General features: G+C 45.3%; 1 protein-coding gene across 1 annotated transcript in view; it reads right to left on the bottom strand.

The window, feature by feature from the left end:
* The window catches only part of DNER (delta/notch-like EGF repeat containing), a 449,127-nt gene extending 432,641 nt beyond the window's left edge, over window positions 1-16,486 (bottom strand). Inside the window, exon 1 of the mRNA XM_006866792.1 lies at window positions 16,229-16,486. Coding sequence (XP_006866854.1) covers window positions 16,229-16,486 — 258 coding nt within the window. The remainder of the gene's footprint in view (window positions 1-16,228) is intronic.
* Between the last annotated feature and the right edge of the window lie 645 nt (window positions 16,487-17,131).

Below are 17,131 nucleotides of genomic sequence, written 5' to 3' on the forward strand. Positions count from 1 at the left end.
TGTTTGGTAAGGTGGAGGGTCAGAGAAAAACAGGAAGACCCCCAGTGAGATGGATTTGCCAGGTGGCAGCATCGATGGACTCAAGTGTGGCAACAGTAGTGAGGCTCTCTCAGGATCGGGCAGTGTTTCGTTGTGCTGTTCATAAGGTCGCTATGACTTGGTACCAAATCGATGGCACCTAACAACAACAACCTTAGGCCAGGGGCTTTACCAGCAGCTCTTTCAATCCTTCACCATTTTATTTATGTATGAGGAAATGGGGGTGAGGAAAGCTAATACCTTTTCTAGGTCACTCTGCTTTAGTAGCTGGGCTAGACTGTCACCCACACTCCAATCCCTGTAGCCAAGCCCATCTGCAAACAGACTATAACCATGTGCCCAAACATGTTGGCCCAAGCCTGACTTTCAACTGCTCTCAAATTTTAAGCAGTTCATGACAAAGATTGTCTATAAGCAAAAAAAATGACAAAACATACCCACATTGTGCCCCACATAACAAATATTAACTCAAAATGGGTCACAGATACAAATGCAATACCTAAAATTATACAATTCTGGTAGAAAACATCGAGAATTTTTGTGACATTGGGTTGGACAAAGGTTTCTTAGACAAGGCAAACACACACTCAAATACAGCCACAAACCGTAAAGGAAAAATAAATAAACTAGACTTTGTCAGTCTTATAAACCTGACACTGTTAAGATCATGAAAAGACAAGCTGCAGAATGTGAGAAAATAATTACAAGTCACATTGTTGTTTTTGTTGTTAAGTGCCATTGAGTTGGTTCCAACCCATAGCGACCCTGTACAGGGTTTCCAAGGCTGTAAATCTTTACGGGAGCAGAAAGCCTCATCTTTCTCCCATGGAGGAGCTGGTAGTTTCGAACTGCTGACCTTAAGGTTCGCAGCCCGATTCGTAACCACTATGCTATATGCCTTCCCCCAAAAAAATTATATAAATAGATATAGGTATAGTTAAGGATAGAGAGATATAGAGATTGTTGTTGTTATTGTTAGGTGCTGTCAAGTCATTTCTGACCCACATCGAGCCTGCACAGGGTTTCCAACAAGCAGCAAATGAGCTTGAACTGCCAACCTTGCAGTTTAAACCAACCTTGCAGTTCAGCTCATTAACCCACAGAACCACACCAGGACTCGCTCTCTCACTGTGTGGTGGTGGTGGTGTGCCATGGAGTCAATTCTGACCCACAGCGACCCTGTATAGGATTTTCGAGGCTGTAAATCTTTATGGGAGCAGAAAGCCTCATCTTTCTCCAGCAGAACAGCTGGTAGTTTCTAACTACTGACCATGAGGTTAACAACCCGACTTGTAGCCACTACACTACCAGAGCACCTTCTCACTATATATGTGTGTGTGTGTGTGTGTGTTGTTGCTGTTGTTGTTAAGCGCTGTCGAGTCAATTTCAACCCATAGCAACCGAGGAGTAGCTGGTGAGCTTGAACCACTGACCTTGCAGTTCAAACGTCTTTGCAGTCTGGTGCATTAACCCTATGCACACATATATATGGATCTGAAACTCTCCAAAAGTTCAACTAGACAAACAAGGACCTGTCCTGAGAGCCACACCCTGAGTCTTGATGTCAAGCCTCCAGAGCTGTGAGAAAATAAATTTCTATTAAAGTCCTTCACTGGTGGTATTTCTGTCAGCCCAGCACTAGCTTAATAAGACACCACTTAAAGACCTATTCATGAATGCTTTGATAGCATTATTTGTAATCACCAAAAACTGCAAACATCAATTGGTAAAAGAATAAACAAATATCTTTACAATGGAATACTACTCAGCATTAAAAAGACACAAAGTACAGACGAGTATAAACCACATGGGTCCATCTCAAGTGCAGTGTGTTAAGCATCCGTGTCAGGTGACGCTATTTCTATGACATCTGGAAAAGGGAAAAGTGTAGGAACAGAAATCAGACCAGTAACAGCTAGGAAGAGGGTGTAGTACACAAAGGCATAAGGGAGTTCTAAGGATGAAGGGAGTTATTCCATATTCTGATTGTTGTGGTATTTGCACAACTGTACATTAAAGCTCAAACTCATAGAACTCAATGATTGAAAGGGTGGATTTTGCTGTATATGTTGTTGTTGTTATGGTTGTTGTGGTTGTTAGGTGCCATCGAGTCGGTACTGACTCACAGCGACCTTATACACAGCAGAACGAAACACTGCCCGATCCTGCGCCAACCTCACTACTGTTGCCACACTTGATTCCATCGATGCTGCTACTTGGCCAATCCATCTCATTGGGGGTCTTCCTCTTTTTCTCTGACCCTCCACTTTACCCAGCATGACATCCTTCTCCAGCGACTGTTCCCTCCTGACAATATGTCCAAAGTATGAGAGACAAAGTTTGGCCATCCTGGCCTCCAAGGAGCACTCTGGCTGCACTTCTTCCAACACAGATCTATTGGTTCTTTTGGCAGCCCATGGTACTTTCAATATTCTCCTCCAACACCATAACTCAAAGGCATCAATTCTTCTACGGTCATCCTTGTGTTGTCGTTAGGTGCTGTCAAGCCATCTCAGACTCACAGTGACCCTCTGCACAACAGAATGAAACCCTGCCTGGTCCTATGCCATCCTCACAATTGTTTGAGCCCCCAGCTGCTGCCACTGTGTCAGTCCATCTCTTTGGTGGTCTTCCTCTTTTTCCCTGACCCTCCACTTTACCAAGCATATTGTCCTTTCTCCAGGGACTGATCCTTCCTGACAACATGTCCAAAGTACAAGAGACAAAGTCTCATCATCCTCATTTCAAAAGCACATTTGGGCTCTGCTTCTCCCAAGGCAGATTTATTGCTATATGTAGAGCAGACCTAATTTTTTTTTTTTTTTTAATGAAGAGTCTGGGGATCCTTTGTCTAAGACACAATAGAGGAAATCAGCTGGAATTTAAGAGATTTGGGTTTTCACTTAATTCACTATCAAACCCAAAACACAAACCCACTGTCTTTAAGCCAGTTCTGATTCATAGCGGCCTCAAGGACAGAGAAGAATGGTCCACAGAGTCTCTGAGACTGTGCATCTCTGTGGACACAGGCTGCCTCATGTTTCTCCCTTAGAGTGGCTGGCAGGTTTGCACCACTAACCTTTCAGTCAACAGTCCAATGCCTAACCCACTGTGCAACTAGGTTCCTATGTTATTGTTGTTGTTAAGTGCCATCGAGTCAATTCAGACCCATAGGGACCCTGTATAGGGTTTCCAAGGAGCAGCTGGTGAGCTTGAGCCACTGACCTTGCAGTTCAAGCGATTTTGCTGTCTGACGCATTAGCCTACAACACCACATATATTAAGTCAATTCCATGCCTCCTGGTGACCCCCAAGTGCAGAGTAGAACTGTCTCCATAAGGTTTTCAATGCTGGTTTTGTTTCTGTTTCTGTCTTTCAGAAACAGATCACCAGGCCTTCCTTTTGAGGCACCAGTGGGCAAACTTGAACCACCAACGTTATGGTTAGTAACCAAGCTTTTAATCATTTGGACCATCCAGGAACTATGAAGTGTCCTGAGTATATAAAGAGCTCTGATAGCGTAGTGGTTAGGAGTCAGACTGCTAACCTCAAGGTCAGCAGTTCAAAACTACCAGCGGTTCCACGGAAGATAGATGAGGCTTTCTGCTCCTGTAAAGATGTACAGTTTAGGAAACCCTATTCAGGGTTGGAACCAACTCCACAGCACACCACCACCACCACTGAGTACATATGTAACGTTTTTCTGGTTCTAATACATTCCACCTTACTTGAACATTTAACACAGGATTTTGCTCCAAGCAACGTGTTTGAGAAATCTGACCTGAATGTCACAGGAAACTGGCAAGGCTTCATTTGAGGGCTCTGCATTTGGCCATCAGCAGTCACTGACTTCAGACTGTCTGGGTCTGATTTCCTAGGGAAGTGAGGGACTACATCTTTTCTTTTCTTGTGATTGCTTCTACAAAGAATGTCTTCCACAGCACGAAGTGACTGGCTTACAAAGTTTCAAGGGGGCGCTTCATTTAATAGTGTGCGGGGAGAGAAAGAGTCCCCACTGAATAGTCTTCATCTTGTCTAGATGGGTTTAGTGAAAGAGATGGGGATAAGATTCTTATGATTCAATAGTGAGTAATTGTTATAATGACTAATTACGACTGTCACAATTGTAAAGGTAGAAGTTTTGTAATAACATCAGTGGAGTAGTTAATCTTACAGTCCAGAAATAGAGGACCCTAGGACCATCAAGAGAGAAGAGCACAAGCAGAATGCAGGACCTTATCCAGAGAGGCAGCGACACCAGAGATGGAGCTATGGAGAGAGGGAGCAGCTGAGGACTCTAGATTCATGGGAAGAGAAGGAGTAAGAGCTGGTGGCCAGGAGGCAGACTTGTAGAATATGCCCTTTGGTGGTATAAATTATTATATATGCCTGAGTGTTCAAAAAAAAAAGCTAAAGTGAATAAAGAGAAATACTGTTAAGTGATGGTACATAGAGGGGATTATAATCATTGTAATGAAACAAGTTGTATGATTTGTTGAATGTAAAACTGATGATCTGCCCTGTACACTTTTACTCAATCCACAATAAAAACCCTAAAAAAAAAAAAAAAAAGGTCTACCACAAAGAAGTTCCAGTCTGCTTCTGAAATCCCAAAGTAATTACAAAGGCTCCTTTAAATTAGCTACAAGAACCGGGTGAGCATCAGTATTTAAATTGTCAAGAACTGCTTGCTTTCAGGAACTGTTAGCCAAAGATAGCAGACATGTTTCCCTTCTCAAAGGGTTTTTCTTTTAAGTACACTTATTCCATTTCCCAAATCCTCATTCTTTTTCAAAAGCCATTTCTTTCTTTGTAAAAACTCTTCACATGCCATGAACCAGAAGCATCAATACGTACAAAGACGAAAACTGCAAGAGTTGAAACCATCACACCGTCTTTCTCCAAAGATCCCCTGCTCCATGCCAAATCCACTGACATCAAGTTGGATGTGACTCATAGCGACCCTGGATAGGGTTCCCAAGGTTGTAATTCCTCACAGGAGCAGACAGTCTCATCCTTCTCCCAAGGAGAAGCTGGTGGATTTGAACTGCTGACCTGGAGGCTAGTCAGCCATTGCTTATCTGACAACGGCCCCAGGGCTCCTTCATTCCCCTCTGCTACTCACTTTGATACACATGGACCTCACCAGATGGACTACACAGAAATCAAATTGACTACATCTGCGGAAAGACACATGGAAAAGCTCCATATCATCAGACAAAACAAGGCCAGGGGCAGATTGTGGTACAGATCATCAATTACTCATATGCAAATTCAAACTGAAGCTGAAGACAATGAAAACAAGTCCACAAGAGCCAAAATATGACCTTGAATATATCGCACCTGAATTTAGAGAACATCTATCTGAAGAATGGATTTGATACATTAAACACTAAAGACTGAAGACCAGAAAGAAGAGTTGTGGGATGACATCAAGAACATCATACCGGAAGAAAGCAAAAAGTCATTAAGAAGACAAGAAAGAAAGAAAAGGTCAAAACGGATGTCAGAAGAGACTCTGAAACTTGCTCTCCAGCGTAGAGATGCTAAAGCAAATGAAAGAAATGATGAGGTCCAAGAGCCGAACAGAAAATTTCACAAAGATCAGCTCGAGAAGACAAAGCCAAATATTACAACAAAATGTGCAAATATTTGGAATCAGAAAACCAAAAAGGACAAACACACTCAGCACTTCTCAAGCTGGGGGAACTGAAGGAAAAAATCAAGACTTTACTTTTGTTATTGAAAGATTCTCTGGGCAAATTATTGAATGATGCAAAAAGCATCAAAAGATGGAAGGAATACACAGAGTCGCTGTACCAAAAGGAAATGGTTCATATTCAACCGTTTCAAGAGGAAGCATATGATCAAGAGCCAATGATACTGAAGGAGGAAGTCAAACGTGCACTGAAGGAATTGGCAAAGAACAAGGTGCCAGGAAGTGATGGAATAAAAAATGAAATCTTTCAAGAAAGTGAGGTGGCACAGGAGGTACTCACTCATCATCTCTGCCAAGGAATTTGGAGGACAACTATCTGGTCAACTGATTGGAAGAGATCCGTATTTGCGCCCATTCCAAAGAGAGGTGACCCAACAGAATGCGGAAATCATTGGACAAGCTCCTTGACATTCCATGCGAGTAAAGTTTTACTAAAGGTAACACAGAAACAGCTGCAAGCATACATTGACAGAGAACTTCCAGAGGTTCAAGCTGGATTCAGAAGAGGCTGTGGAATGAGGGATATCATTGCTGATGTCTGCTGGATCTTGGCTGAAAGCAGAGAATATCAGAAAGATGTTTACCTGTGCTTTATTGACTATGCAAAAGCTTTTGATTGTGTGGATCATGACAGGCTATGGACAACATTGCAAAGTATGAGTATTCCGGAACACTTAATTGTGCTCATGAGGAATCTGTACCTGGACCAAGAGGCAGTTGTTCGAACAGAACATGGGAACACTGAATGGTTTAAAATTAAAAAAGGGGTGCACCAAGGTTGTATTCTTTCACCATACTTATTCAACTTATATGTGAACAAATAATCTGAGAAGCTGGGTTATATGAAGAAAAATGTGGCATCAGGATTGGAGGAAGACTTATTTAACAACCTGCAATAGGCAGATGAAACAACCTTGCTTGCTGAAAGTGAAGAGGACTTAAAACATTTACTGATGAAGATCAAAGAGCACAGCCTTTGGTATGGATTACATCTCAATGTCAAGAAAACAAAAATCCTCACCACTGGACCAATAAACAGCATTCTTATCAACGGAGAAAAATTAAAGTTGTCAAGGACTTCATTCTTCTTGGATCACTCAAGGAAGCAGCAGTCAAGAAATCACATGACGTATTATTGCATTAGACAAATGTGCTGCACAAGACCTTTTTAAAGTGTTGAAGAGCAAAGATGTCAGCTTGAGGACTAAGGTGTGCCTGACCCAAACCATGATATTTTCAATAACCTCACATGCATGCAAAAGCTGGACAGTGAATAAGGAAGAACGTAGAAGAATTGATGCTTTTGAATCATGGTGTTGAAGGAGAATATTGAAAGTGCCATGGGTTGCTAAAAAAACCAATAGATCCGTTTTGGAAGAAGTGCAGCCAGAGTGCTCCTTGGAAGCCAAGATGGCCTAACTTCGTCTCTCACACTTCGAACATATTGTCAGGAGGGTGCAGTCGCTGGAAGGATATCATCTTTGGTAAGGTGGAGAGTCAGAGAAAAAGAGGAAGACCCCCAATGAGATGGATTGGCCAAGTGGCAGCATCAATGGACTCAAGCGTGGCAACAGTTGTGAGGTTGGCCCAGGGTCGGGCAGTGTTTCGTTCTGCTGTGCATAAGGTCGCTATGAGTCGGTACAGACTCAATGGCACATAACAACAACAACAACGCACTTTGAAAGTCAAATAACATGAAGCTGCTTGAGTCACTGGGAATACACTCCCAGAGCCCCGTGGTCATGTGGTTACAAGGCTGCTAACTGAAAGCATAGTGGTTTCAATCTATCAGCCACTCTGTGGAAGGTAGATATGCCAGTCAGCTTCTGTGGAGAGTTGTTGTTGTCGTTAAGTGTCAGTGAGTCGGTTCCAACTCATAGTGACGTTGGTTTCCGGGAAGCCAGTGGTGCGTTTGAACCGCTGACGTTGCTATTCAAACGGACCTTTTGGTCCCGGCTTCTCCCACAGCAGCCTTGAAAGCCATGGAGGGCGGTTCTAGTGGTTGCCTTTTCTGAGGTCTTGGTACAAAGTAAGCATGCCAGCGTTTCACTGTCCTTGCTAAGCAGCAGGCTGGCTGTATTTATTCGAGGGCTGATTTATTCTGGCAGTCCAAGGTAGTAGAGTCAATATTGTTTGCCAGCACTGTGGTTCAAACACATCAGCTCTTTTCCTGTCTTCTTTTTCACTGTCTGGTGTTTGCAAAGGAGGCAACTGAAAAGACCATGGCTGGGTCAGGTGCCCCTGAGTCACCCAAGTGACATCTTAGCTTTCTAACACTTTAAAGAGGTTTTTAGCTGCAGCTAATAAGATCAGCAGTTCGAAACTACCAGCGGTTCAGCAGAAGAAAGATGAGGCGTTCTGCTCCTGTAAAGACGTACAGCCTCGGAAACCCTGTGCAGAGTCACTATGAGTTGGAATCGACTCCACGGTACTTAACAACAACAATGGAGCTGTAGGTTAAGCACTCAACTATAAGGTCAGTTTGAACTGCAAAGTCAGCAGTTCAAACTCACCAGCCGCTCCTCAGATACCCTGTATAGGGTCGCTATGAGTCAGAACTGACTGAACAGCACTTACCAACCATAGCAGGACAGAGCACAACTGTACCGCAGGATTCTCAAGGTTGTAAATCTAATGCCTCATCTTTCTCCCTCAGAGTAGCTGGTAGGTTTGAACTGCCAGTCTTGTGGTCAGCAGTTCAATGTTTAACCCACAGCACTACCAGAACTCCTCAAGGATTTCAGAGTAAATATTTTTTACTTTGGACCATGAGAGCAGTCATCGACAGTATTTAAACAATCAGAGAGACTGTATACCAATAAAATTTTATTTATGGACCCTCACTTCTCAAATTCACTTGTCATAAAACAGCGTTCTTATTTGGGAGTCTGTCTTTGCTGGGAGAGGAATGTGTGAATTTGCCCCCAAGCTATGCTTGGCATACTCCAGATTTAGTTCATCAGAAGTAAGAACTATTTTTAAAAGAAAGTTTGATTAGAAAAAGCTGAAACCAGAACTATTAGAAAGGATTTCTTAGAAGCGAGGAAGGCAAGACATCCTACGTCTCTCGTACTTTGGACGTGTTATCAGAAGGGACCAGTCTCTGGAGAAGGACATCATGCTTGGTAAGGGGGCGGGTCAACAAAAAAGAGGCAGACCCCCAACAAGATGGATTCATTACAGTGGCAGCAAGAACAGCGCAAACGTAACAATTGTGAGAATGGCACAGGACCACACAGTGTTTAGTCCTATTGTTCACAGGGTTGCTACTTCTCACATCAATTTACTGGTATGGCGCGGTGGGTTGATGCGCCAAACTGTAAATCCGATCGAACTACAAGGTAGGTGGTTCAAGTTCACCAGCTGCTCCACTGAGACCCTACACAGGGTCACCACAGCACTTAGCCATAACAATAAGCTTTATAGAAAGAGACTGCCAGGTCTGACTCCTGAGGAGTTGCTGGATGAGTTGGAACCACCAATCTTTCAGTTAGCAGGTGAGCACTTAACCATTGTACCACCGGGGCTCCGGAGGTGATAGTTGTTGTCGTTGTTAAGCGTCATCGAGTTGGTTCTGACTCACAGCAACCCTTATAGGATTCCCTAAATTGTACATCTCCTCAGCTTTCTCCCTCAGAGCCGCTGTTGGAATTGAACCACCAACCTTGTGGTCAGCAGTCTGGCGCCTAACACACAACACCACCAAGGAGGAATAAAAAGCTGAGCCCACTCACGGACGGAAAACAAGCCCAGACAGAGACTATGCAATCATACTCTAGATGGAAAACACATCACCCTTTTCTTAGTATACTTCATGCAACATTTTACCTTTTGTTTTTCCAAAAGCTTCCAAATTCATTGTCACATACTTCATTACATTTACTAGAAAAGTTTTACCATGTTCTTACTTGTGACTTGTGTGCTTTCTAAGAAGAGAGTAAGATAACGCATTATCGGTTCATTTTAGAGATGTTAACATTGAGGCTTAAAGCTCTTCAACTATGTTCTCAAAGCCACAAAAAGTTAACAGAAAAGTTAATGGCAGGATGTAGGCTGGTCTCTAGATAGCTTACCCCCAACCACTGCCTTCGAGTCAATTCCAATTCATAGAGACCCTATACAGGGTTTCTGAGACTGCACATTTTTACAGGCGCAAACAGCCTTGTCTTTCTCCAGAGTAGTGGCTGGTGGGTTTGAACTGCCAACACTGAGGGTTAGTAGCCCAGTGCTTATCCCACAGTGCCACACAAATGCCTTATGAAATCAGTTTGTTGTTGTTGTTGTTAAGTGCCGTCGAGTCAGTTCCGACCCATAGCGACCCTGTATAGGGTTTCCGAGGAGCAGCTGGTGAGCTTGATCTGCCGACCTTGCAGTTCAAACGGCTTTGTAGTCTGGCGCATTAACCCACAGCGCCACACCAGGAATCAAATTACACTGAATTTATACAAGTTAATTTGCATCAACTAAACTGAGAGAATCAGTTTGATGCAAATTAACTTGTATAAATGCAGTGTAATGTGTCCCTTTTTCCTCCAAGAGCAGAAATGGGCACATACCCATGCTAACCCCAAAGGACTTGATCCCTAATGTTCCCTAGGGAACATCTAATGAAACAAAGGAATAGGGTGTCTGAGAGCCTGACTACATGAAAAGAATTCTTGCATTAAAGTTAAATACACTTTACAAACAAAACTATGCATATGTAAATAATCCCTCCTTTGACAACTGGCCCTAGAGGAGGGAGGTACTTCTGTATGCAAACCACAAAATAAACTCATTGTCCACAGGGTTTTCAATCCTGTACAGTTTTATGGGAGCAGACAGTCTCATATTTCTCCCTTAGGGAAGCAGGTGGGTTTGAACCTTCAACCTTGCAATTAGCAGCCCAAGTTTCGCCCCTAGGGCCGCCACAGTTACTGTATCTGTGCCTCTCAGTAGAAACACAATTGTCCAGCCACTAGGTCTTATGAAGCCTGCTTCCCCAAATGAACCAGAAAGCAAGAGCAGTCTGGATTCTTAAGAGACCGACATGTTTTGGAATTCCTCCAAAATCTTTGTCTTTCTTTTACTTCCTGTCTGTTTACTTGCTGTGGTGGTAAAACCAATGAGGACCCAGGATTCAACCTCTGAGGTTAGGAGGTCCCAAAGTGAACATTTGATGTGTCTTCATCTCTCCTATGTCTTCTTCAACTCAGCATTCCTACAAGCTCAGCATTGAGACCTCCTAACTCATCTTATCCTCTTGTTACTGGCAAGCCTCAAGAAGGTAAAGCCTCTTGTTCAAGGTCACATCTCAGCAAACTTTATACACTACACTAGCCCACCTCAGCCAGGGTACATGTTCACTAGAGGTGTGACCTTGGACCTTGTACACATCAGCTACAAAATGCAGCAGTGCCAGCACCCAGCTCAGAGGACACCGAGAGGTTTGGGGAGTTACATGTGTAAATCCGTGCACGGGATCCATGCTGACACGGGATACACGCTGCAGCAAAGGGTTAGCTCCCATCACCATAATCATCATCATCATTGTTGTTGAGCGCTGCCAAGGCGGTTCCAACTCATGGTGGTGGTGGTGGCAATGTGCTGTGGACTCGGTTCCGACTCATGTGACCCTGTACAGCGTTTCTGAGGAGCGGCTGGGGAGTTTGAACCGCCGACCTTGTGGTCAGCAATCTGGTGCTCCTCCTGTGGTACCACATCAGGGCTCCGTCATTACACCTCACCGTCATTACATCTCTATAAATTACATTTCCATATACATTTTTCATATCCATTCAATTGCTCACGATTGCTGTTGCTCAGAGAAAATTTAATAAAGTTGGAAAACACATATTTTAATTGTGGTCTGATTTTCAGGGTAATATCAAAATCTTGCCTTGGATTAGTCACGCTATCGAAATGAGCCTCCGTTTCTACATCCGACACAAGAAAAGGATACTATTTGTCTTAGCTACCTCACACAGCTAAGCTAGCAAGAAAACAGAGATAGTTTAAAAGAAGAAAGGAAGAAAAAGAGGGAGAGAAAGAGAGACAAGGAAATGAAAGAGGAGGGGAGAGAGAAGAAAGTAGTGAGAAAGGAAAAAGGGAGAAAAGGAACAAAGACTCGGAGAAGAGCAGGATAGGGGAGGGGTGGGGCTGAAGGGAGGGACACTAGGCCCTGCAGATACTTAGTGCTTTGGGCACATAATGAACTTAATCCTCTTAAACTTAAAAAATAAAAATAAAATTTTATTGCTAGAATACTGAAGAAACTGAATGGATCCCACCCGAAATGTTGGTTCTGATGTCAAAATCGGTGCTATCACACATACACACCAAGAGGGTATCAAAACATCTGGTGGTAATAGTGGCTGTGTGCCATGAAGTCAGTTCCGACTCATGGGTTCTATGAAGAAAAACGTGGCATCAGGATTGGAGGAAGACTCATTAACAACCTGCGATATGCAGATGATACAACCTTACTTGAAGAGGACTGAAAATACTTACTGATGAAGATTAAGGACCACAGCCTTCAGTATGGATTGCATCTCAATGTAAAGAAAACAAAAATCCTCAACACTGGACCAATAAACAACATTCTTATCAATGCAGAAAGGACTGAAGTTGTCAAGGACTTCATTCTTCTTGGATCAACCATCAACACTCATGGAAGCCGCAGTCAAGAAATCAAATGACATATTGCATTAGGCAAATCTGCTGCACAAGACCTTTTAAAAGTGTTCAAGAGCTGAATAATAAAGATGTCAGCTTGAGGACTAAGGTGCGCCTAACCCAAGCCATGGTATTTTCAATAACCCCATATGCATGTGAAAACTGGACAGTGAATAAGGAAGACCGTAGAAGAATTGATGCTTTTGAGTTACGGTATTGGAGGAGAATATTGAAAGTGCCATGGGCTGCCAAAAGAACAAACAGATCTTTGTTGGAAGAAGCACAGCCAGAGTGCTCCTTGGAGGCCAGGATGGCCAAACTTCGTCTCTCATACTTCAGACATATTGCCAGAAGAGACCAGTTGCTGGAGAAAGATAATCATGTTTGCTAAGGTGGAGGGTCAGAGAAAAAGAGAAAGACACCCAGCGAGATGGATTGGCAAAATGGGCTCAAGCGTGGAAACAATAGTGAGGTTGACCCAGCATCAGGCAGTGTTACGTTCTGTTGTGCACAGGGTCGCTATGAGTAGGTCCGACCCAATGGCACCTAACAACAACAACAACATAGGATTTCCAAGGCTGCAGATCTTTCCAGGTGCAGAAAGCCTCATCTTTCTCCTGCAGAGCAGCTGGTAGATTTGAACTACTAACCTTGCAGTTAGCAGTCTGGCTTGTAATCCACTACACGAATAAGTCTACTGTTCACATAATGTGGCTTCCTGGGAGAGAGCTGGAAATGGTTTTCAAACACAGGTAGAATCCAGTCGTATTTCAGAAACAAGTCCAAAAATGGCTTGAGAGAGCAGAGGAGGCTTTGGCTGGCTTGGGCTTGTCTGGTTTGAACCTTCCTTTGGTGCCAAAGGAAGGAGCCCCTGGGCTTTCTTACCAGCTCATCTAGCTATAAGGCAAGGACGTAGGGTGGTATAATCAGTTTGCACTGGATGATTAACCTAAAGTTTGGGTGACCGAATTCACTCAGCTGCACTAAAAGGGATGGATGTGGCTGTCACCAAATGTCAAAAAATGGAATCTGATTCATTATTACAAACCGTGAGGTAGATTTCGTCCTTAAACCAAGAAGGTTTAAATCACCTGTCTTGGCACATTCAACAAGAATCACTCCACTTCAGAACCCACATGCCAGCCCCCTTACCCCACGGGGTCCCCATGGCTTGTAAGGAGCAGAAAGCCCTTCATCAAGCAAGGCAGGAAGCCTGGCCCAACTCCACAGGCTTGTCCAGCCAACCACCAGAAAGGCAAAAGCTACTTGCGTCCGTTTTAGTCTCCATTAGTGGTTGGTGATTTTCTTAATATTCTATGCACAGACAAAACTAAAAAATTTCAGAGCTAAGTTCTCACGTTTCCATTGCTAACACACTGTCTTTGTAGTTGGTGGAAGGAGGAGGGAGACACTTTCTCTTGAGCAAATTCTCTTCACATACAGATACAACTCCACGTTCCATCAATCTCATAGCATAAGGTTTTATTTCAGCAACCACACTGTCCTAAATAGCTAACAATCATCTTCTTTATTTGTAATTGGATGGGGGTTTTGTTTGTTTTTTAATCTATGTAATTTCTCTGTTGAGATTGTTTTTTGTTCTGGTTTTGGAGGGTGTGTTTTTCCCCCATAGAAAATGAGAGTGTACAGGATCATGAAAGATTAAATCGAAATCATCAGGAATCCATTTTTTGTGGGTTAAAAGGTTCTGAATCACCTCACTTAAGTTCTCTTGGGTAACCAAGCCTGATCAGGTTCCAAATTGCTAAGCTTTCCTGTTAGAATTACAGTGAGTTCAGTTCACTCTCCAATTCAGGTCTCAGAATACGGAATACTGCCTCTCCTCAGAAGAGGAACTGAACAGCCTGCCTCAAATGAGAGCTAGTCAGGAAATGTGAGTCTGGCTTGAAGCATTTATAATATTTATGGATGAGTTCATGACTGCCTTCTGGATCAATTACATTAAAAAGGATACCTTAGGACAAATGGAAATACATCTGCTTCTCTGCTAGTCATCTTTAGGAAGCATAAAAGATCTCTTTCCCTTTATTGAAGATTTCTTATATCCATTTTCTAAGTCATCAAAAGCACCTCTGAGTTGCGCTAAACTCCCAATGTCCAATCTTTATTCCGAGTTACTTTTTAACGCAACATGCCCTTCTAACTAACCTACCTTCTCCCTTCATGCCTACTACACTCTGGGGCCAAACCAACTATTTCTTTCAAAGATGGAATTCAGTCACAACAAGGGAAGAGCAGTTTGATAGAATCATCAAGACAGTTCATTTCCTCTGGAGAAGTCACAGAAATCATCAACCAACACAGAAAATTTGTATGAGGCCATTCTTTGGATTTTCAGTTGCAGCTCCTTTTAAAAAATTTTTTCAAAAGCAGGATTTTGTTCAAATGGTTAGAATGGATGTTTCCCCAAGCAGCTGTTCTGTCCTAAGCCTACTTCTGTTGGTCTCTCTCTCTCCCTCTCTCTCTCTCCCTCTCTCTCTCTCTCTCTCTCTCTCTCTCTCTCTCACACACACACACACACACACACACACACGCACACACCACAGTCATTTCCTTTGAGAAAACTAAACCTTTTTGAAACCAGTTAACAAAGAGAAAAGAGGACAAGGTTGAAAAGATGAATTCAGGTTGCTAATTTGCTACTAAAGGGAAAAGAAAAATACAACTAACAGCAAAATTCCAGTGGGCAAGGTCAAGTCCTCAATTCCTCTTACCTCTAGAAAACAATTACAGCTGATCCTATACAAAGAGTGGCCTTTTCTCCCTCTGAAAAAGAGCTTATCTGAGCATTCTCCAAGCAGCTCCTTCAAGCGTTTTTGCTAAATTTCTATGAAACAAAACTCCCCCATTTCTAAGCATATGAAGGACAGCATCTATCTCAAACATGTTCCCCATTTTTTTAGTTGAATTTAATTATTTGAGACAAGTTCCTTATTAGTTCCTGTCTTGGAATGGACACAAGGTTTTTCTAGCTGCACGTATAGGACCACATAACCGCCGGTTAATAGGTTAGTAAGTGTCAACGAGCTTTAACACACTGATGATGCATCCCATTTATTGACTTCTGCCAAAATCTCTTGGAAACCCCACACCCATGGACGGCCACCAGCCATATCTCTCGGCTCTCGCTGTCCTTGGCGTCCTCTAGTTCCCAGCACCCCGTTCACGCTCAGGTTACCCACCCCAGGCATATGCCTCAGGAGCGGGACAGGGTGGGAGAGAACGCAGCAACCCCACAAGCAACTGTCCCCTCAAATCCTCCGACTGTTTCCACACCCCTCTAGAGCCCAAAAAAGGGCAGGCCCCAGGCCACAGGGTGCAGCTGCGCTCTCGGTCCCTGACTGTCAGAACCCTAAATCACATCAGGAAAGGAAGAAACTACTGGACCACCTGGCCCGGACCCCGCCATCACCTGCCACCCACGCGGAGCGCCCTGGAGACACGCAAGGGCCAGGGAGACGCGGAGCAGTGGCGTTCCAGGTGGGCACCGACACCAAGCTCCATCGGTACGTGGCTCGGCCGGGCGCGCCACTGTGTGACCAGCGATCTTGCTAAGAGTACCTAGACGCGGGTGGCTGCCGGCCCTGGAGCGCGCAACCAGAGAGTCCTGGGCTGGCACCTGCAGAGTCAACCTGGAAATCTGCATCCACGCGGGTCGAGAGCACGGATCCACCCCCTCCCGAAGAAAAAGAAGCCAGGGCCGGGCATGCGGGAGCCCCGCGCGGGCGGAACGCAACGATTAGTGGAGCCAGGCGGCGGGTCCCAGGTCCCAGACGCGCAGTCGCCTCCACTCACCTGACAGCGGGCGCCAGAGACCCCAGCGGGGCAGGTGCAGCTGTAGCCCGGCTGGCCGGCGGCGGCTGGGGTGCACACGCCCCCGTTCTGGCAGGGCTGCGCGGCACACGGCTCCGGTGCTGGCAGTGGCGCGGAGGGCACCGGGCCGGCCAGGCAGCCGGGGCCGATCAGCAGCAGCAGCAGCAGGGCCGGTACAGGCAACAGCGGCGCGGCAGGCAGGAGCAGGCGCCGGGGCGCCAGGGCGCGGCGGGGCGACATGGCCGTGCGACGCGGGCGCGGAGCTGGATCCGGTGCCGAATGGAGCTGGGCGCGGCAGCTACGGCTGCAACAGCGGTGAGGCTGCTGGGTGGGCCGGGCGCCTCCAGCAGCTGCCGATCCGAGGTTCCCAGGGCAACGGCGGGCGGAGCCAAAGGGGCGGGACCACAGGGGAGGAGCCTGTAGGGGCGGGGCTAGAGTGGACCCTTGGGGGCTGCGACTGCTGCCTGCAGATCCCGGGCTCTAGGGCTCTTCTCCCTGACACTCGCGGACGACCTTCCAGTCCTTGGGGACTTCAGCCTGGCCCCAAGGAAGGGCCGTGGACACCCTTCCCCAGTAGGGAATTGGAGCTGGAGAAGCAGGGGCCCTGGTTCTGAGGGGTGTAGGATCAGACTCTCGGGTACGTCAATTAACGACCCCTGGGAGCGTCTGTGGGGCGTGGCTTGGACGGGAGGGAGGAGGCAGGACGCTGCTCAGCGGGCAAGAGGATCGAGAGATCGCGCAGGTGGGAGGGCGAACCTCTCTAGCTATGAGAGGGAGCAGCGAGGGCGCCCCCCATCGACTGGGCAGGGGGGCGCGGGGCCCGGGGATGGGCATCTTCTTGGCGCAGAAATTGCCAGGCCTCCGCTGGCCCAGCCGGACCTCTTT

This window comes from Chrysochloris asiatica, unplaced genomic scaffold, assembly GCF_000296735.1.
Source record: "Chrysochloris asiatica unplaced genomic scaffold, ChrAsi1.0 scaffold00096, whole genome shotgun sequence".
In the NCBI taxonomy this organism is placed as follows: domain Eukaryota; kingdom Metazoa; phylum Chordata; class Mammalia; order Afrosoricida; family Chrysochloridae; genus Chrysochloris; species Chrysochloris asiatica.